Source organism: Eschrichtius robustus, chromosome 2 (genome assembly GCF_028021215.1).
Source record: "Eschrichtius robustus isolate mEscRob2 chromosome 2, mEscRob2.pri, whole genome shotgun sequence".
NCBI classification, from domain to species: Eukaryota; Metazoa; Chordata; class Mammalia; order Artiodactyla; family Eschrichtiidae; genus Eschrichtius; species Eschrichtius robustus.
The window spans coordinates 176,250,908-176,271,166 of NC_090825.1; the positions used below are offsets into that span (position 1 = coordinate 176,250,908).

Sequence of the window (20,259 nt, forward strand, 5' to 3'; positions counted from 1 at the left end):
TTAATGGGCTCCCAGTCTGAAGGGAGAGGCACGGCTCTGACCTTAGGAGCTTCCAGTCTGATGGAGGAGGCGTAAGACTGACCTTCGAAGTACCCAGTCTGACACAGGAAATATGTGCTTGCTTTCAAGGGCTCCCAGTCTAACACTGGCCTTCAGGGCCCCAACCTGATGGGGGAAGCACAGACCATTCCCTGGAAGCTCCCAGTCTATAGCGCGTGGTGATCAAAGGTGTAGCCTTGGCGCCTCGCAGTTTCAGAGCCAGGTCCAGCCCCTCACCCACTCTGAGCCCTTGGCCAAGGAGACTCCTGCCGTCTGTAAAATGGGGCGGTGGGTAAGGGAGCATGTGCCCGAGGGCATGGGTGGCAGAGCCCTGGCATGGAGGGAGCTTGGGGGCAGTGCTTGGCCCTCAGTGAGAGCTTGGGAAGCAGGAGCGGCCCCTTGTCTCCTTTGTGAAGCCCAGGCTCAGGAGGGAGGGGGCTCTGGCATAGGGGAGACCACCCCCCCAGTCCCTCTGATGTGCTCCGGCAGCCAGGCAGCCCCCAGGGGAGTTGATGGAGGAGATTCCGGATGAGGCCTGACAGCTCCCAAGGACCAGATGACAGACACGGAACTCGTGGGGAACAGGGACTGTCGGCAGCGAGCGGGGAAGGGCAGGCTCCAGAGAGCAAAAAGGGGGTGTGGATCTCGGGGTGGCGGGCTCAGGGCAGGGAGCGAGGGGGCGTGCAGGCTGAGGCCCTGGAGGGTCAGCACACACAACAGACCTCCTGCCCAAAGTGTTGCTGCGCTGTCCTTCTGCCTGCTCGGCCCTGGGAAGCCCTGCAAGAAAATTGGGGGCCAGGAGCCAAACTGTTCCCAGGACACGGGTGGGAGAACAAAGCGCAAAAGCCTGCAGGGAAAATAAGAATTAAAGAAACAATTCCGGTGCAGTGTGGAGGAAAGGGGAGGGTGGCAGAGAGTGGGCAGAAGCGTGGGGCTCCCTGGGCCTCAATTTCCTCATCCGTGAATGGGGAGATACCCACTCAGGCTACATACATTAACTGAGCACCTACTAAGTGCCTGGCTGGTCTTAGGTGCTGGGGACACACTCATAAGCACACGCACCCTTGCAAAGCTCACTGTGCGGGGAGGTCTGCAGGTAAACCCTCAGGTGGCCCCCATGACCCCAACCTCCTGGTTGTCACACCCATGTGAGCCCCTCCCCTGGAACGTGCGAGGGATTTGCGGCTTGCTTCTAACTGCGGAACACGGCAACAGTGATGGGCCGTCACTTCTAGCAGACTCTCAGGAAGCCAGTCCGTGCAGGCAAGGACTGAGTGTGGCCTCTGGCTAAGGGTCCGTAAGTGAATTCTGCCAACAACTACGTGGGTGAGCTTGAAGCGGATCCTACCCCAGTCGGGCCTTCCAGTGAGACCCCAGCCGCAGCCAACATCTCAATTGCAGCTGTAACGGACCCTGAAGCCGAGAACCCAGTGAAACCACATCCAGATTCCTGTTGTTTTAAGCTGCTAGATTTGGGGATCACTTGTTACACAGTACTAGGTAACTAATGCAGGGAGCCACAAGCAGTATGCACACCTCCTAAGGTACTCCCATCAGAACTACCCTACCCTGCTTTAATTGCAACCTTAGCGCCACCTCTAGTATCATTTTACATCTTATTATGATATATGAGTAAATATTTTGGCTTTGCAGGTCACAGAATCGCTGTTTTAGTCACTCACCTCTGCCACTGGAGAGCAAAGGCAGCCGTGGGTGATATACACACAAATGGGTGTGTAGGTGTGCCAATAAAACTTTATCTACAAAAACAGGCCACAGGCCACATTTGGCCTGTGGATCACAGTTTGGTAATCCATGTTTTAGAACGGAGTCAGGTTAACAATAATGTTAAGTAAATAATAGCAACGGATGGTGCACGTACATGGCAAATATTGTGGTGGATTAAGAGCAATGGCAGTTCAGGAAACAGTCTGAAAGAATGAATCGAAACGAAGCAGAGCGCCCCCAGCCCCCCAATTTCTTTTCACAACTACTTAAGCTGGGTGACTTCTTTACATTTTTTTAAAAAATAAATTTATTTATTTTTGGCTGTGTTGGGTCTTCGTTTCTGTGCGAGGGCTTTCTCTAGTTGTGGCAAGCGGGGGCCAATCTTCATCGCGGTGCGCGGGCCTCTCACTGTTGCGGCCTCTCTTGTTGTGGAGCACAGGCTCCAGACGCACAGGCTCAGTAGTTGTGGCTCACGGGCCCAGTTGCTCCGCGGCATGTGGGATCTTCCCAGACCAGGGCTCGAACCCGTGTCCCCTGCATTGGCAGGCAGATTCTCAACCACTGCGCCACCAGCGAAGCCCCAATTTCTTTTCACAACTACTTAAGCTGGGTGACTTCTTTACTTTTTTTGTTATTTTTATTTTTAGGCTGTGCCGAGCAGCTTTCGGGATCTTAGTCCCCCCACCAGGGACTGAACACAGGCCCTCGGCAGTGAAAGCGCCGAGTCCTAACCACTGGACCACTGGGGAATTCCTTGGATGACATTTTAACCCAGAGTCTCTGAATGGCCCACGTCCAGGGCACTGTCTGCAGGATGCTGAGTTGGGGGAAAAACGGGCAGTGGCGCGCTGGTACGGGCTTCACAACTGGCTCTGGCGTGGGGAACTGGTTTGCAGCATCTGCCGATTTCCATGGTGTAAACACTCCGTGGTGGCCAATTTTAAGCCATAAATATGATGCTGCTGGGTGCAAAACTGGGAAGTGATGCACGAGGCATCAGTTCTCACTAGCTGCCAGTGTGGGCTGGCTTCAGTCCCCACCGTCAGGGCTTTTTTTTTTTTTGGCCACGCCGAGAGGCACGTGGGATCTTAGTTTCCCGACCAAGGATCGAACCCGCACCCCTTGCGGTGGAAGCGTGGAGTCTTAACCACCAGACCGCCAGGGGAGTCCCTGTCAGGGCTTTGGAATCAGACCCACCCAGGTCCTGTCTTCACAGCCATGGAGCTGTAATATAAGACCCCCAAGCCCTCATCAGAAGCCCTGGCTGGACCCCGGTTCACCTCGTTGCGCTGTCCCTAAGCAAGGAAATCACCGTAGGAAAGCGAATCCTCAAAGTGGGGGGGGTTTCATCCCCTAAACTCTGACAGTGAAAAACACAAAGCCTCATTATCAAATGTCAGATGACAGTCTGTGTGTGTGTGTCTGTGTGTGAGAGGAGGGCTAACATCTGTGACCCCGGGAGGGGCGGGAGACCAGAGATGGGGGCTGATCAGGTTGTGAAGCAGTCTGGCGGGGGCACAGGACCTTCAAGTAGAAAATACTGCAGCAGGAGGGGATCACACGAGCTGGAATCTGGCAACCTTGAAAGAACATGAGCTTTGGAATCAGACTTGCTGGTTACATGACCGTATCAGCTTTCCACTGCTGCTTCACAAATTATCCCCAAACTGAGTGTATGAAACAATGAACATTATCTCGAAGTTTCTGAGAGTCAAGAGTCCAGGACTGGCTAGGTTGCGTGCTTCTGCAGCCCCCTCCTCAGATGCTGGCAGAGAGAAGGCACCCCCAGGCCAGATCAGCAGGTTCCTTTCATGGGTTCCAGATGGTTCTGTGGCGGGAAGGGATGGAGCCAACCACTGGTGGGTGGGCTCACCCATGTGCCCAAAGCATCTCAGGATGTCAGCCGCGACGACCTCGAAGGCCTGCCAGAAGCTGCACCGGGGATGTCGCCATGTGAGCTGGGGACGCCGAACTCCGGAGGGGGGAAGGTGGGGGGACGGGAGAGAAACTGAGTCCCTCAGCTGAAGCCCTTGCTGACCCCGCCAGTCTTGGAGGTCATTTGTGCTTGTCCGGTGGTGACTCTGGTTGGTCCCAGGGCCTCCTGCCCTGACCATGGGCTGGAGCTGGCTGTGGGATCTTGACCTGGGGAAGGGCCTGGGGGCAGGGCTCAGTTGCTGCCGCTGCTGTCCTCGCTGTCGGAATACACACCCAGCTGGCTCAGGGAGGAGGTGCCAGGCATCTGGAGCGCGGGGCCAGCCACCTGCCCGTTCTTCATTGCATCTGAGGGAGAGGCGAGAGCTAGCCCACCGTGCCTCCTCGTCCCGGCAGCCCACCTCGGGACAGTTCCAGGTGGGCTGGGCCTGGGTGAGGCTGGGAGAGCGGGATCGGCCATTCCTGCTTGTTTGCAGCCTTTGTGGAAAGTGCCTGGCAGACCCATCACGGTTTAAACCCGCACACCCCTTGACCCAGCAGCTCCGCTTCTGAAAGCTGATCTAGGTGGGCACAGGTGCCCGTGCCGGGGATGCAACACAGAAAACGGAAACACTCCAAGTCCCAAGTGACAAAGAGGGGCAGACCCTGGCTCCACCACCCACCCTGGCCGTGTGGCTTTGGGCAAACAGCTTCACCTCTCTGGACCTCGGTCTCCTCATCCGATAAATGGGGTAATAACTGTTCTGATAACAATGGCTCGTGTATCCACAAGACTCGCTGGGTGCCAGGATCTACTGCAGGCGCCTGACATGCAGCAGCTCATGGAATCAGCCCCCAAACCCTACGAGGCCCTACGAGGTTGGTCCTGTTGTCATGAGCATCTTCCAGGACAGGAAGCTGAGGACCGGGGTTGAGGGCCCTCGACCAAGGCCACAGAACGAGCACGCGGAGGCGGAGGGAGCTGCACCCAGGCTGCCTGCCCTGGAAGCCCGCTCTTTCCACCTCGTCGGGCCGACCTCACCCTAATTCTCCATCTCCCGAGGGTCCGAGGAGCCACACACACAGAGCACCGGCGACACAACAACCGAGGTGCGGACGTCCAGGAACCAACCTGGAGGCTGGGGCCGGTGTCTATGTACAACGGAAGACTGGGATATGGGCGGCCGTGGGATCGGACAATTTGTCCTACACGCCTCTATCTGACTTGGGTTTTAAAAGCGAGCACTTGCTCCTTTTGTAATTACAAGAAAAAAGGGAACTGCAGCCCTTCTCCCCTTACCCCTGGTTGGGGGCACACCTCACCCCGCACCGGAACAGCACCGGGGGTGCTGTCGCCACCTGGTGGCCGCCCTTGGCGCTGCATGAAGCTAAGGGACTGCAGGAACCTACCTGGGGCGGGCAGGACTCCTCCTCGCTGGATGCTGCGGCCCAGGTCTGTTTTCTTCACCACAACCAGGCCAGACAGCTGGGGACTGCTGCCAAAGGTGCCCACGCTGCGCTCCCAGCGCTCCGCCTTCCTCTTGGCTTTTGGGGCCTGCAGTTTGTGGCGGGGGTAGCAGGGGGCAGGCATGACTGGGTGGTCTGTCCCAGATCCTGCTCCTTCTCTGGCAGCCCGGTTCCTAGTCCCCAGCTGAGCCAGGATCTTTACCATTCCCACTCCCCCTGCTGTGCTGACCAACTCTCTTTCTCCTGCTCGAAACTCCTCTGTGGGCCCCCACACCCTGCGCTTACACTTCCTAAATCACACCGTGACGGCTCACCTCCATGCCATTCCCTCCACCTGGAATGCCCCCTTTGCTTCTAGTTCACTTGGTGAACTCCTACTCATCCTTCAATACCCATCTCAAGTATCTGCTCCCCTGGGAAGCCTTTCCTCACATTTCAAGCTCACGTGCATGCTGCATGTCTGTGCCCGCAGTGGCCTCCACTGCCTTATTAACTGCCTCTGCAACCAAGCTGCGGGGTCCTGCCTTGTTCACTGCTGGGTCTGTAGTAGGTGCTCAATCAACATGTTTGAGGGAATGACAGAAGATGGGGGCACCCACTTTGGGGACCAGTTAGCGGGAGGCAGAGAGGGGCTCAGCCCCACCTCCAGCTCTTCAGTCGCACCAGAAGGGACCCCTTTTATCTGTTTGATGTTTAAATAGAGGAACTGGAAACCACTAGATGCAGGAGGTCCTGTCGGAGCTGGGAGCTGAGGGTGCAGGGGGAGCATGACGGCAGGGGGCTGCCCGCACAGAGCTCACCATCTGGGGAGAAAGAGGGTGGATGAGCAAGTAGATGCTCAGGACACCATCGTCTTTTTCTTTTTTTGGCTGCACGGCATGAGGGATCTTAGTTCCCCGACCAGGGATCAAACCTGTGCCCCCTGCATTGGGAATAGGAAGTCTTAACCACTGGACCGCCAGGGAAGTCCCCAGACACCACTGTCTTGATCAGTGATGTGAAAGAAAGAAGTCAGGGTGGTGTGACAGCATGGGGGGACAGCTACTGCTGATCAGGGGCCAGCGGTGCCGAGGTCAGAATGCAGTGCTGAGGTCAGCAAGCAGAGATGGGAGGCAGGACTGAGCCTGGCCCTTCCGAGGGGGCTGGCACAGTTGGGGCGGGGAGTGGGGGCAGGAGGAGGACACAGCGGCCTCACTGCATCCCCCGTGTGTGGTAACCGAGACAAGCTGTCCACTGGGGGCACAGCGAGAGACCGGCAGTCCTAGCCGAAGCTTGCTTATCTGGCACCACTGAACTGACTGGCGGAGCTAGCTGCTATCCTTCACCTTTCGTCAAACGCCATTACAGGTCCCCATTAAACTAAATCCAGGGAACAGGGGGTGAAAGAGAGATGTTTCCGTAAAAGTTATGGTGAAGTTTGTGTAAAGCAAAATACAAGAAGAAGTCCACCATCAAATCAGCTACGAGCAAGGTAACTGTAAGAGACTGGCAGGTGGGCTTCCCTGGTGGCGCAGTGGTTAAGAATCCGCCTGCCAATGCAGGAGACATGGGTTCGAGCCCTGGTCTGGGAAGATCCCACATGCCGCAGAGCAGCTAAGCCTGTGCGCCACAACTACTGAGCCCGTGCTCTAGAGCCCGCGAGCCACAACTACTGAGCCCGTGTGCTGCAACTACTGAGCCTGCGAACCACAACTACTGAGCCTGCGTGCTGCAACTACTGAAGCCCACGCGCCTAGAGCCCGTGCTCCGCAACAAGAGAAGCCACCGCAATGAGAAGCCCGGGCACCACGACGAAGAGTAGCCCCCGCTCGCTGCAACTAGAGAAAGTCAGCGCAGCAGCAGCGAAGACCCAACGCAGCCAAAACTAACTAACTAACTAAATAAATTTATTAAAAAAAAAAAAAAAAAAAGACTGGGGGGAAATCATACAAGGCCAGACTGCTTTGAAAGTACCTTCAATCTCTTGTTCCACTTGAAAGAAAAAAAGAAGAGGAAACTTTAGACCATGAATTCTGAGGCTGGTTTATGCAAGAGAGACAGCGTGAGAACTCTGATCAGGGGATACAGCCTCAAGGAAAACACCTTGCTTCTATGTCAAAAGGTTAATGGGTGAGAGTGAGAGTACACGACCCCCAAACCCGCTCTCTTCAGACACTTACAGAATTCTCAGCTGGAACATGGCTGCCTCAGTGAAAGACTACGTTTCCCAGCCCCCTTTGCAGCAGGATGTGGTCAGGTGGTTCAGTTCTGACCAATGGGGTGTGAGAAGAATGTACTCAATCAAGGGTATAGTTACCCTCAATGTCCTCCTCCCCTGTCCCCACCTCTTTCCACTGGCTGGGATGCAGACGTGGCACTGAGCTGCCTTGCAATGAGGGCATCATCCTTGGGACAGCAGGACAATGAGGACCCGGACACCAGGGCCCACCTTCTCTGTTCTGCACAGCCCCGCACAACTGTCATTCGAGAGAAAAGTAACTTCCATGCAGTTGAAATGGCTGTCACTTGGGTCCTGTCCAGTGTCTGGACTTGTATTTAACTAATACAGACCAGGAACATATTTTGAATTAAAATAATAAGTTTCTGGGGGTGTCTGTGCTATTTATGATTTCCCACCTTAACCCCCTCCTTCGATTAACAAACCAGAGTGGCCTTGACCACCTTGGATAAGACACCTGTGGCGGAAAATGCTAGCTCCCTCCCCAGATCCTCTTCTTTCTTTCTGCCAGCAAGGGCAGCTAGAGGAGGCAGCTCCCAGCCTCCCCTGCAGCGGGATGCGGCCATGTGACTATGCCTGCCCACTGGGACTCGAGGGGAATGGAGGCGGGCTGCATCTGAACCTGGGCCTCCAGGTGCTGGCTGGTGGTCCTCCACACATGCTCCGCCTTCCTGCAGCTGGAACCCCAGGGTGCTCTGAGCCAGCTGTGACCGCGGAGTTGGCATCCATGTTCCAGGACAGGGCAGAACTAGGAGATGGGAGGAGCCTGGATCCCTGAATGACTGCACGGAGCAGGGCTGCCTGGGAGTCCAGCCCAGGACTGTGACGTGACTGAGAAATAAATGTCTGCCTGATGTCTCTTAAGTGTGGGGAGTCTCCTTGTTTCTGCAGCTGAAGCACGGGTGGAACACTACAGTCCCGGAGGCCTGCCACCTGTTTTTGTAAATAAAGTTTTATTGGCACCCGACCACGCCCACTTATTCATGTACTATCTCCGGCTGTTTAGTGCTATGATGGTGGAGTTGACCACTTACGACCCAGACTGGCCTTTCAAGACAAAGTTAAGCCAAGCCCTGGCTTACTCTGTCCCTGCTTCACCTGAGAGCATGTGGAGATGCGGGCGGGCCCCACTCACCTCGTCCAGGATGGCGGTGGGGTTCGGCAGGAGGGCCTGCTGGGGCTGGGTGAGAGCAGCATCCTCCTCTGAATCGGAGTCTTCCAGGAGCCTTCGTTTCCTAGATTCTTCCACTAAGGCCCTGCGGGAAGGAACGCGGGACTTGGGAACGTGCTCTGTTGTGGGACAATGGCCGGGACACCACTCCCCCCCCACGGTGGTGCACCGCCTGGCTGCCCTGTCCTGATCTCACTGAATGGGGGATGGGGATGCACAAATAACTTGAAAAAAAATTCTTTGTCCAGGGGCTTCCCTGGTGGCGCAGTGGTTGGGAGTTCACCTGCCAATGCAGGGGACGCGGGTTTGAGCCATGGTCCAGGAAGATCCCACATGCTACGGACCAACTGAGCCCGTGCGCCGCAACTACTGAGCCTGTGCTCTAGAGCTCGCGAGACACAACTGCTGAGCCTGTGTGCTGCAACTACTGAAGCCCGCGCACCTGGAGCCCGTGCTCCGGAACAAGAGAAGCCACTGCAATGAGAAGCCCGGGCACTGCAACAAAGAGTAGCCCCTGCTTGCCGCAACTAGAGAAAGCCCGCGTGCAGCAACGAAGACCCGACCCAACACAGCCAAAAATAAATAAATAAAATCAATTAAAAAAAAAAAAAGTTCTTTGTCCACTGAGCCCAGTGGGGTGGTTAAGGGCCTGGAGGCCAGAAGCAGTCTGGCTTTGAACCCCAGCTGGGGGGCCTCAGTCAGGGCTGTGCTGGGAGCTCCTTGAACCTCAGTTCTCTTGACCACCATAACGACAGAGCCAAACTCAAAACAGTGCCTGGCACCCAGAAGGGGCTCGATAAATGCACACTCCTCTCACTGTTATTTATGGTATCACTGACCTGCCAACCCAATAGCAGCTACTATGTGCCTGACCCTGTTCCAGGCCATGGATGCAGAGGTCAAACCAAGTCCCTGTTCAGACTTCAGATGAGGGGAGATAGATAATAAATCAGGAAAGGGGCAAATCAGCAAGAAGTTTCCAGAGAGTGGGAGGTGCCAGGCAGAATCATGAACACAGCAGGCCTGAGGCCAGATCCTCAGAAAGGTTGGCTCACCAGGCCAGCCCTTGGGGGGCATCTGGATCTGGACTTGGGGGCTCCTGCCACCCTCACTGATGGGGGGCTCCCTGTCCCAACACTGTCTGTGCAGACATGGGGTCCACACGGGCACCCGCTCTCCTCCTGGGTCTGGGGTCTTGGCCGTGCCGGGCCGAGGTGCCTGCGTGACCGGCCCCCAGTGAGAACCCCAGGCTGGGTCTCGTGAGCCTCCCCGGGGGCCGCCCCTCCCTCTGCTGTCACGTCTCGTTTGGGGGGATTAAGCCTGTCCTGTGGGACTCCACCGGGAGAGGACTCTGAAAGTCTGCACCCGGTCCTCCAACTCTGCCCCACCTGCCTTTTCCTTCTGCTGATTTTTCTCTGTAACTTTTCACTGTATTTAACTCATCAAACCTGGGGGTGATCCTGGGGGCCCCGACACAGACGCCACGAGACACAAAGTGAGATGGGGCGGGGGATGTGGGGAAGGCCTCCCTGAGATGGTGACGCACGAGGGAGCTGTGGAAAGATCCGGAAGGGGGGATTCCAGGCAGAGGGAGGGGCCCTATGAAGGCCGTGAGGGGGGTGGGCGCCCTGGGACCCCCGGCCCCGCCCGCCCCGACTCACGCCGCCTCCCGCTCGTCCTCCTCCTGCTCCCGCTCCTGCCGCTCCTCCTCCGACAGGCGGTGCTGCCGCAGCATCGCCTCGAAGTCCACGTGGGCCTGCCGCTGGTTCAGGTCCTTGAGCTCCTGCAGGTTCTCCAGAACCTCCATCTCCAGCTTGGAGTCCTTGGTTCTGTTCTCCAGCACCTGGCAGGTGCGCAGACGCAGGGCCGAGTGAGCTGGGATTCCACCCCTCCACGCGGCCTGCCTGGCCTCTGGGGTCACCACGGGCAAGGGGAGACCCCCCCCACCCTGGAGCCTCGATCCACAGCACCTGGTCCCACAGCCGTACCCATTTCACGGCTCGGAACACTGAGGCTCGGGGAGGGGAAGTGATTGCCCAAGACCATGCGGCTGGTCAACGGTGGAGCCAGGTGGCCTGGACTTCCAGCCTGGCTCCGTCACTAAGCAAAAGTAATAAAGATTTTAAAAAAAGACGATCTGAGCAACTGGTGTGTGCCAGGCTCCAGGCTAAGATGTTTCCAGACATAATCTCGTTTAATGTTTGCAATAACCCCCACTTTACAGACAAAGACACTGAGGCTCAGAGAGGTGAGGTCGGCCCCGCCAGGTCTCAGAGAGGTGGCTTTGGAGCCAGGCGCGGCTGGGAATGAATCCTGCCTTGGCTGCTTCCTGGCTATGTGACCCTGTTGAACTAACCCTCTGGGAAATGGCAGTTGTGGTGGTTTGAAAATACGTCCACAAATTCTTTCACGCTCCTCCCTTCCAGAGGTGGAGCCTAACTGCCCTCCCTGTGAGGGTGGACTGGTGCAGTAACTCGCTTCTGATGAACACAACAGGACCAATGACGGTGTGTCCCTTCCGAGACAGGTCATAAAAGGCCCGGGGCTCCTCCTTGTTCTCTCTGGGACTCTCGCTGGGGGAGGGGGAGAAGCCCCCATGTTGTGAGGAGGCTCAAGCAGCGCTGTGGAGAGGCCCACGTGGACAGGACAGGAAGCCTCCAGGGAGCGGCCACGTGAGGGGGCCACCCTGGAAGTGGCTCCTCCAGCCCCAGCTGAGCCATCAGATGAGGCAGCCCCAGCAGACAGCTTGACTGTGACCTTGGGAGGGACCCATAGAACCATCTAGCAAAGCTGCTCCTGGATTCCTGACCCTCAGAAACTGTGGGATAATAAATGCTGGAAGTTGCAAAGTTTTGAGTTGACTTGTTACACAGGGACAGCTAACCAGTACCAGGGTAATAACCCCGTGCCGGCCAGTGTAGCAGTAACTAGAGCAGCACATGGACAGCACTGAGGGAGCTCCAGGAATACAGCAAACTGCCTCTAAGGCCTATTTCCCTCCCTGCTGCTCCGCACGGCTGCTGAAAACATCGGATCAGATCTGACATGGCTTGATCAGAAAACACAGCTGGCAGAGGCGTGAGGGTCCAGGAAGAGATGGGAATTATGGGGGTGGGAGGAGACAGAGGAGAACATGGACTATCTACTATTTATGAGAAAGACGAAAAAAAATGTCCAGTTAGAGATGAAAATAGCTTCTTTAAGGGATAACAAAAGGTGCATCAACATTTATGAATTACTATGTGCCAAGCTGTGTTCTAAGAATTTTATGTGTATGAACTCATTTAACCCTCACCACAAGTGTACGAGGGGGGCACAATTCTCATCTCATTTTACAGATGAGGACGCTGAGACACAGAGAGGCCAAAGTGCCTTGGCCAAGGTCACACAGCCAGGATATGGTCAAGAGAACATTTCCTTCTCTATGTCTAGTCTTAATCCAAACTAGCCTAATGGGAACCTCCTTAGAAAACTGCGGGGCAGCTGGCTGCAGGAAGCTCCTGGAGTTCTGAAGTCCAACTTCCTGACTCCCTGTGTTAGTTTTCTCTTGTTGTGCAACAATTTGCCACCAGCCCAGTGGCTTAAAACAACACGAATTCATCGTCTCCTGGTTTCTGTGGGTTGGGAGTCTGGGCCGACACAGCTGGGTTCCCTGGCAGTCTTGCTAGGCTGAGATCAAGGGCCCAGGGCCCTCTTCTGAGCTCACTCAGGCTGCTGGAGAATTCAGTTCCTTGTGGTTGTGGAACTGAGGTCCCTGCCTTCTTACTGGCTGTTGACTAGGGGCTGTTCTCAGCTCCTAGGGGCTGCCTGCTGTTCCCTGCCACGTGGCCACTTCCAAAGTGTCAGTCCTTCATGTCTCTGACGTCCTCTGTCTCTGACTCTAGACCCGTATTAAGGGGACCATCTGGATAATCTCCCTCTTGGAAGGGCGACTGTGCCATAGTTTAACCTAACATAACTTAGTCACAGGAATAGGATCCTTGTATGCACAGTCTTGGGACTAGGTGACGTGTGTGACCAGGAGTCAGGGCTCTGGGGACATCTTAGAGCTCTGCTGACCACACTCCCCACCCCATCACCCTGCCTGGAGGCCTGAGGCAGGAAGGGGCACCGATTCCGTCAGCACTCAAGCACAGGCACACGTGCGTGCACACACACACACACACACACACGTGCGCGCACTCACCTTCATGGGGTTGTTCAGCTCCTCGTCCTCCCGTTCCTTCTGCACCCTCTTCTCCTCCTCCTCCAGGAGCTTCTCTGCCTGGAAGTTCCGTGTGGCTCCATGCTCCATGGTGTAGTCTGTGTTTTCGGGGTCCGTCTGGGAGGGAGGATGGGCACACATCAGCTCCTACATCTCTGAGCGTCAAAAGCTTCTGCTGAACAGCAGCCAGCAGCCTGGGACACCTTCTCTCCGTGTTTCACTCCTCTTAATACCAATTCTTTCTTTTTCTTGCCTTACGGCTTTGGCGAGTACCGTTCTTTCTTTCTAGTGCTCCTGTCCCCTTTTGCAGAATCGCACAACTCCCTAGCATAGACCTGCAGACCCTTCTCCACCTGCCCACTCCCTCCCTGCTGCCCTTCACCTTCCACATGTTTGCAGATAAAAGTCTCTGGGCCTCTGCACATATCCTTTCGGGTGCGTGTGTGTCTGTGTGTGCGCTCGTGTGTGCACGCACTTGACCTTCTTCCCTTAAGTATGAATTACATATCAAGTATGTGTAGAGCATGCTCCTATTTGCGTTTATAAAACGGAGAAGCAAAAATATAACATGGTATCCTGGATGAGACCCTAGAACAGAAAGGTGACATTAGTGGAAAGATTGAAATCCATGTCATGCCTGGAATTTGGCTAAGAGTAATGATCCAGTGTTGGTTTCTTATTGTGGCGGATGCACTGTGGAAATGGAAGACGTTAACAGGAGGGGAAGCTGGTGAGAGGCAGATGGGAACTCTCTGTGCTATCTTTGCAACTTCTCTGTAAATCTAAAAGTATTCCAAAATAAGAAGTTTACTATTTAAAAAGAAAGAGCAAGGAAGAGAGTGATCCCTGTGTGTGTATGTGTATGCAGAGCACAGTTTTTGAAAGCCATCCAAGAAACTGTTATAAATGTCTCTATGCATGGGGGCTGGCTGGGCAGAGGGGAGCAGTAAACCAATTTTCCAGTGTTAATCCTGCAGTACTGTGGGAATTCTGTTTTTACCATATGCTCACATACACACACACACACATATATATATATATACATACATATATGCAATCCTACTTATTTGCAATTCTTCACTATAAAGGCTGATTTATAACATTTTGCCGTAGTTTCTCTAGTCTTTAAAAAAATTCATATGTATTCATTAATATCTAAATATATACATATTTCATAATTCAGGTAAAAGAACCATTTTCTGGAGACAAGCCATAGTTCACCAGCTGGCAAATGGATAAAGAAAATGTGGCCCATCCATACAGTGGAATATTATTCAGCTCTGAAAAGGAGTAAAGCACTGATACATGCTACAACATTGATGGACTTTGAAAACATGATGCTCAGTGAGAGATGCCAGACACAAAAGGCTACAGAGTGATTCCACTGATAATGAAATGTCCATAACAGGCAATCCACAGACACAGAAAGTGGATTCATGGTTGACAGGGGCTGGGGAGAGGGATGGGGAGTGACTGCTGATAGGGTTGGGGCTTAATTTTGGGGTGAAGAGAACGTCCTGGAATTAGAGAAGACAGCTTGGTACGTTAGGAATATAAACCACTGAATTATACAATTTAAAAGGGAGAATTGCATGTCATATAAATCATATCTCAGAAAGCTGTTGTTAAAAAAGTAATTAAAATATATCATTTTTTAATGTACTTTTTATTTTAACCAAATCTTGTTTTTTAACCAAAGGAAAAAAGTCCCTAGCAAAAAAAATGCTCAAATAGTACAAAAGTATGTGAAGAGAAAACTATAAGTTCTCTTCATCCTTTCCTCAAATCTTTAATACCACTTTCTCCTCATCCTTTCCCCAAATCTTTAATACCACCCTTAGAGTAACAAAGTGAAAACGTGACTGCTACCGGCTGTGCAATATTCCATTGTACAGTAGTTTGTCCCTTCAATCCCCTGTCACCGTACATCTAGGTTGCTTCTGGTTTTTTGCCTTTATAAACAACACTGCTGTGAACTTCTCCCCAAACCTTTGCTGTTTCCTGCGGAGAAGGTGAAATGGGATTTCCCTGCAGGGAGAGGACAGGAGCACTGACCCCCAGGGGAGGAAGGACCAGCCTGGCTGGCCGCCTACCTTGAAGGTGATCTCTGCCAGGCAGCGCGTGCACTTGATGTAGAAGCGGAAGATGGGCAGGCCCAGGTAGGACTCGTTCTGCACTGTCTCTTTGCGGGCGTTGAACTTCTTGCCCTTGTAGATATATTCTCCACATGTCTTACACCTGTGAGGCAGGACAGGGACTCAAGCCATCTCAGTACCCTGGTTCTTACTGGTAGGACGCTTTAGCATTCTGGCAGATGGCTGCTTGCATACCTCCAGGGACGGGAAGCTCCCTCCCCCCCCCCACCAAGAAGACTGCCCCACTGTGTGTACTGATTCCCTTAGACGGCATACTCTTCTCACTAATATCTGCCTGGGTCTTGGCTGAAGTGTTGCCTTCTTGGGAAGCACCCAGACTACCCAGACTAGGTGAGACTCGCCTATCACCCATTCCCGGAAGCAAGCCTGGAGTTCATGGGGCATCCTGACCTCCAAAGGGCGGATTCCACCAGGAGGGATGCCACAAGGAGCAAGGCAGAGCTCCCACACCCTGCCCTCCCGCGGCCCCTCCCGCTCAGATCCTGTGCTCGCTGGCCTCCTGGCTGTTCCTACAAACACCCCAGCTTGGCCCCACCTCCGGGCCTTCGCCCTTGCAATTCCCATAGCCTGTGACACCTTCCATCCCTCAGATCCCGGTTCTGCTGGCATTTCTTCCGACGTTTGCCTGACCACCCAGCGAAGCCTCCTCCCTCCCTGGCCACCGTCCAGTCCCTCTCTCTCTTTCGTGACCATCTATGTGTCCTACATGTGCCTTTCGTGAATATGCCTGAGCCCTTGTGTATTATCTCTACTCCCCACCAGACGGCTCCAGGGGGTCAAGTCTTTTTTATTTATTTATTTATTTATTTAATTTTTTTTAATTTTTGGCTGCATTGGGTCTTCGTTGCTGTGCGCGGGCTTTCTCTAGCTGCGGCGAGTGGGGCCTACTCTTCATTGCGGTGCTCGGGCTTCTCATTGCGGTGGCTTCTCTTGTTGCAGAGCACGGGCTCTAGGCACGCGGGCTTCAGTAGTTGTGGCACACGGGCTCAGTAGTTGTGGCGCACGGGCTTAGTTGCTCTGTGGCATGTGGGATCTTCCCGGACCAGGGCTCGAACCCGTGTCCCCTGCGTTGGTAGGTGGATTCTTAACCACTGCGCCACCAGGGGAGTCCCAGGGGCGGGCAGGGGGGCAAGTCTTGATGCCCACAGTGTCCCTGGCACCCAGCCAAGGCCCTGGTGCACAGCAGGTGCCCAGTAAGTGACTGCTGAGGGAAAACGAATGAAGGAAGGGGAGAGAGAACAGAATACGTAAACACGGGCTGAATTTCACTAACAAAGGTGGCTTTGATTACCACTTCGTTTCAGATGTGCTAAGATGTGAAAAACTGTGGTGAGGTACAGTAATTCCGAGGCGGTATGAAGGACGAGGCCTGGGGACTGTGATGGGGAGGGAAGGATGGAGGGGGTTGGGAGGGGGATCCGGAGGGCCTCTCTGAGGGGGTGAGATCTAAGCCAAGTCTTGAAGGGTGAAAAAGAGCCAGCCAGGGCTTCCCTGGTGGCGCAGTGGTTAAGAATCTGCCTGCCAATGTGGGGACATGGGTTCGAGCCCTGGTCCGGGAAGATCCCACATGCCATGGAGCAACTAAGCCCGTGCGCCGCAACTACTGAGCCTGCGCTCTAGAGCCCGCGAGCCACAACTACTGAAGCCCGCACACCTAGAGCCCGTGCTCCGCAACAAGAGAAGCCACCACAATGAGAAGCCCACGCACCACAACGAAGACCCAACTCAGCCAAAAAAGAAAAGAAAAAGAGCCAGCCATGTGAGAGCAGAAAGAAAAGTGTCCCAGGCGGAGGCAACAGCTTGTGCAAAGGCCCTGGGGCGGGAACGGACAGGACTGCTGGAGGAAGTGAATGTACGTACAGGACCCTGTCTTGTGTGCACACTCTTACTACCAGTGACTGAGATCTCGACACAGGTACCAGCTGGGAGCTCTGAGACATCAGGGAGATTAGTCCTGAATGACAGGAGGGTTAGGTCTGGCACGGTCACTCGCTCACTGGATCCACGTCTGAGCCAGGACCGATGACCTGGTCTGAGCACTGGGGATGGGACGCTCTCTGTGGGTGCCGGGCACTGGGTCTGTCCACCACAACCAGTGCAGGGGCCCCGCGGTGTCACTCACCTCATGTTGAAAGGGGCCATCAGCCGCACCACGTACTGCCGGTCTTTGGGCAGCTTGAGCTTGGGGATCTTTGAAGGGTCGAAGTCGGGTGGGTAGTATTTCTGTGGGGAGGAAGGAAGGGTCAGGGGAGCTGCTTTCAGACGCAGGGGCAGGCTGGGGGCACAGGGAAGGGGCTCTGGGGAGCTGTGTCTGGGTCCCCAAGACCACTCCCACGTTTGAGGATTTGGTGAGAGGACTCCTAGGACTCGCATACACTTGTCCTCATGGTTACTATTCATTACAACAAAGGGATACAGAGAAAAACAAGCCAAGGGAAAAGGCGTGTGGGGAGGGGCCCAGGGAGACCGGACACAAGCTTCCAGAGACTTCTCCTGATGGAGTCAATTCTCCCAGTGATATATTGTGACAACGTGTGTGAAATGTCCCCCAGGGAAGCTCAGGAAGACCCAGCACCCAGGGTTTTCATTGGGGGCTGGTGTGTAGGCACCTCTGCCCGGCACGTATGACGATTCCAGACTCTAGACTCCCGGAGGGGAGCAGGTGCTCAGCATAAACCACACTGTTTGTACAAACAATTTAAACCCAGGGAGCCATTCTTTTCAGAGAACATTGGGAACCATCCCAAAATTCAGGTTTCCGGATACCAGCCAAAGTCTAGCATTGCAGCCACCCTTTCTAAGGCAGCAGCCTCAAGCCTGTTGCATTAACTCTTTCTGCACAGAAGCCTGAGATGGGAGATGTGGGGAAGGAGAGTTTGGATTATGAAAGAGAACTACATACGATAATCAGAAAATAAAGCACTTTGCGTTTTGAGCACTTACTAGGCTCCACATAGTACACAGAGAGCTTTATGTCCCCTGCCTCATGGAATTCTTGCGAAGACTCTATGAGACAGAGAATGGTGTACCCATTTCACAGAGGAGGAAACCGAGTTCTGGTGGTTTCAGCTACTCAGGGTCACACAGTGTGAGCAGCAGAGCCAGGATTCAGACCCAGGGACACAGCTCTGGGGAAACTGTGGTACAGTGATTAGGAGCATCAGTTACAGAGCTGGCGGGGAGGGGTGTCTGGGTCTGATTCCTCTACTCTCTGGCTATTACATAACCTCTCTGGGCCTCAGTTTCCTCATCTGAAGAAGGGATAACCTGTCCCCCTGAAAAGACTTGATGAACAAGGCACTTAGAGCTGTGCCTGGCACACAGAAGTATCTACCAGCAAGTTATGGAAATAGCTGGGCTGCCACCTGGATCCTCGGGATGGAAGGACTTTCACGGACTCGAAGTCCGGCACACTGCACTGGGGCTGGCTGGGGCTGAATTTCTAATATTGGTGTTTAAAAGATAAGAGCACTGAGTCACTGTAACGGACATCATCCTGGGCTCCAAGCCACCAGTCTGGAGGTCTCCTCTCTACTCCGTCCAGACATCTTAGGCTTACATACTCCCACGCTGGGGAGCTCACCCCCTTCCTGGGAGCACACACCCTGCTGAAGGACGGGGAACAGGGACTCAGAATTCCGGAGCGCTCTTCTCCAGAAGCTGCATCCTGCCTTCCAGAGACCAGCTCCACACCCCAAGAGTCCCAGTTTTCCCCAACAGAACTGAGAGAAGCTGAGGCAATTGGAAGGGTCCCTGCCAGCGGAGCAGAAGAGCTTAGCAAAGCCTAATCCCTCCAAGGAACACGACTGGCTAGAACCCCAAGCGGGGAGAGACTTAACAGAGCCACGCCTCCTGGAGATGAGGCTGTAAAGTGGGAATACCAATATCCTAAGGAAGCTCCGCCCCCAAGCGAAGTGATTGGATAATTCCCTTCAGAAACTCCAATCAGAAGTGACTGGGTAAATAGCCTAAGCCCCGCCCCCACAGGTGACTGGGTACACCCCAGCCTCGAGGGAAAGGCTTAGTGAAGCCCCACCCTCCGCAGGAGGTGATTAGGAGGAGTCTAGAGAGCCCCGCCCTGCAGAAGGCCGTTGGGGAAGAAAGCAAAGGCCCTAATAGGCGAGTATAAGTAGCCCTCCGCGGCCCGAGCTCCGAGATGTCCCGCCCCACGTCGAAAACCCTAGTTGCCCAACACTTACGTTTAAAACTTTTCGCTCCGACATCTTTACCTCCTACTCTTCTCACGACCACGGGAGTACTGATGAGGCTGTTTGTCGAACTTCCCCGACCATCTATCCCTTTTATTTCCGCTTCCGTCACTTCCTTCAACCGCTGTTATTGGCTGCCGCGTACACAGCTTGCCTTTTCATTGGTTCAGATCCCCGCCTGTCAACATTCGAGTCCGTCTGTATTCCCTCCCCAGTTGCAACCTCGGAAGGGCGCAACAAAAGGTTCCGGCGTCGGTGTGGATTTGAAGTTCCGAGGAGGAGGCGCTGCGCCCTCTAGAGGTGAGCAGCGACTGGTTAAAATTTCGTCGTCACGCGACGTGGCTGCTGGTCGCTACATTCCCTGTGGTTTGTTCTTTTATTCAGCAAATGTAGAACTCAGCGTTGAGCGCTTACCTTGTGTGTTCGGCTCCGGGAACCTACACATCGTTCCCGTGTCCCTAGCGCTCACCTGAGGACTGGGGCAGTTCTTACGATCCACACAGCTCCACAAAGAAGCACCCTGGACGCCCCCCACCCCAAGTTTATCTTGAGTCACAGGCAGAGACTCAAAGACCAGGCTCCAAACCTACCTCCCCCTACAAACACTCGCTCCCAGATGTCCCCCCCGTTGTTTGCCTCTGCGTTGTCCCTCTAAAGAGGTCGTTCCTTCCCTAGCCTCCTCTCTTCCTTTTACAAATGTTTGTTCTGTGTCAAAGACGTGCTCAGTCACTGGGGACACATCAGAGACTAAGACGTAAGATTTCTGCCCTCATGGAGATCACAGTCTGTCTGGTGGGACTGACAGGACAATAAACACACACAAAAACCCTTTCGGGTCCTGGTAAATGATCTGAAGACAATACAACAGGGAGACATATGGCAAGTGATGAGAAGGGGCTACTTGAGATGTATGAGTGTCCTATGACTGCTGTAACAAATTACCACAAGCTCAATATTTCTAAACAACATATTTATTAGAGTTTTGGAGGTCAGAAGTCTAAAATGGGTGGCAGGTTCCTTCCGGAGGCTTCAGGAGAGAATCCATTTCCTTGTCTTTTCCAGCTTCTAGAGGCTGCCAGAGTTCCATGGCTCGTGGTCCTGGATCACTCTGACCTCTGCTACCACTGTCACATCACCTTCTCTGTCTCCCTCTGACC

General features: G+C 54.2%; 1 protein-coding gene across 1 annotated transcript; it reads right to left on the reverse strand.

Annotated features, from left to right (window-relative positions):
- Positions 1 to 1,774: 1,774 nt before the first annotated feature.
- Positions 1,775 to 19,186, reverse strand: YJU2 (YJU2 splicing factor homolog). The gene is made up of 8 exons (XM_068537250.1): positions 19,094 to 19,186; positions 17,017 to 17,117; positions 14,832 to 14,976; positions 12,721 to 12,855; positions 10,196 to 10,377; positions 8,499 to 8,619; positions 5,089 to 5,233; positions 1,775 to 4,047 (listed from the first exon to the last, which is right to left on the reverse strand). The coding sequence occupies exons 1-8, from the start codon at positions 19,115 to 19,117 to the stop codon at positions 3,935 to 3,937; spliced, it is 966 nt and encodes a 321-aa protein (XP_068393351.1). The 5' UTR covers positions 19,118 to 19,186; the 3' UTR covers positions 1,775 to 3,934.
- Positions 19,187 to 20,259: the final 1,073 nt, after the last annotated feature.

Excerpts from the sequence above, each read along its gene's own strand:
- YJU2 (XM_068537250.1), bottom strand. The coding sequence starts at position 19,117 with ATGTCGGAGCGAAAAGTTTTAAAC. Across the intron at positions 17,118-19,093 it reads CGGAGCGAAAAGTTTTAAAC|AAATACTACCCACCCGACTT; the intron begins GTAAGTGTTGGG and ends TCCTCCCCACAG. Across the intron at positions 12,856-14,831 it reads TGGCAGAGATCACCTTCAAG|ACGGACCCCGAAAACACAGA; the intron begins GTAGGCGGCCAG and ends CCTCCCTCCCAG.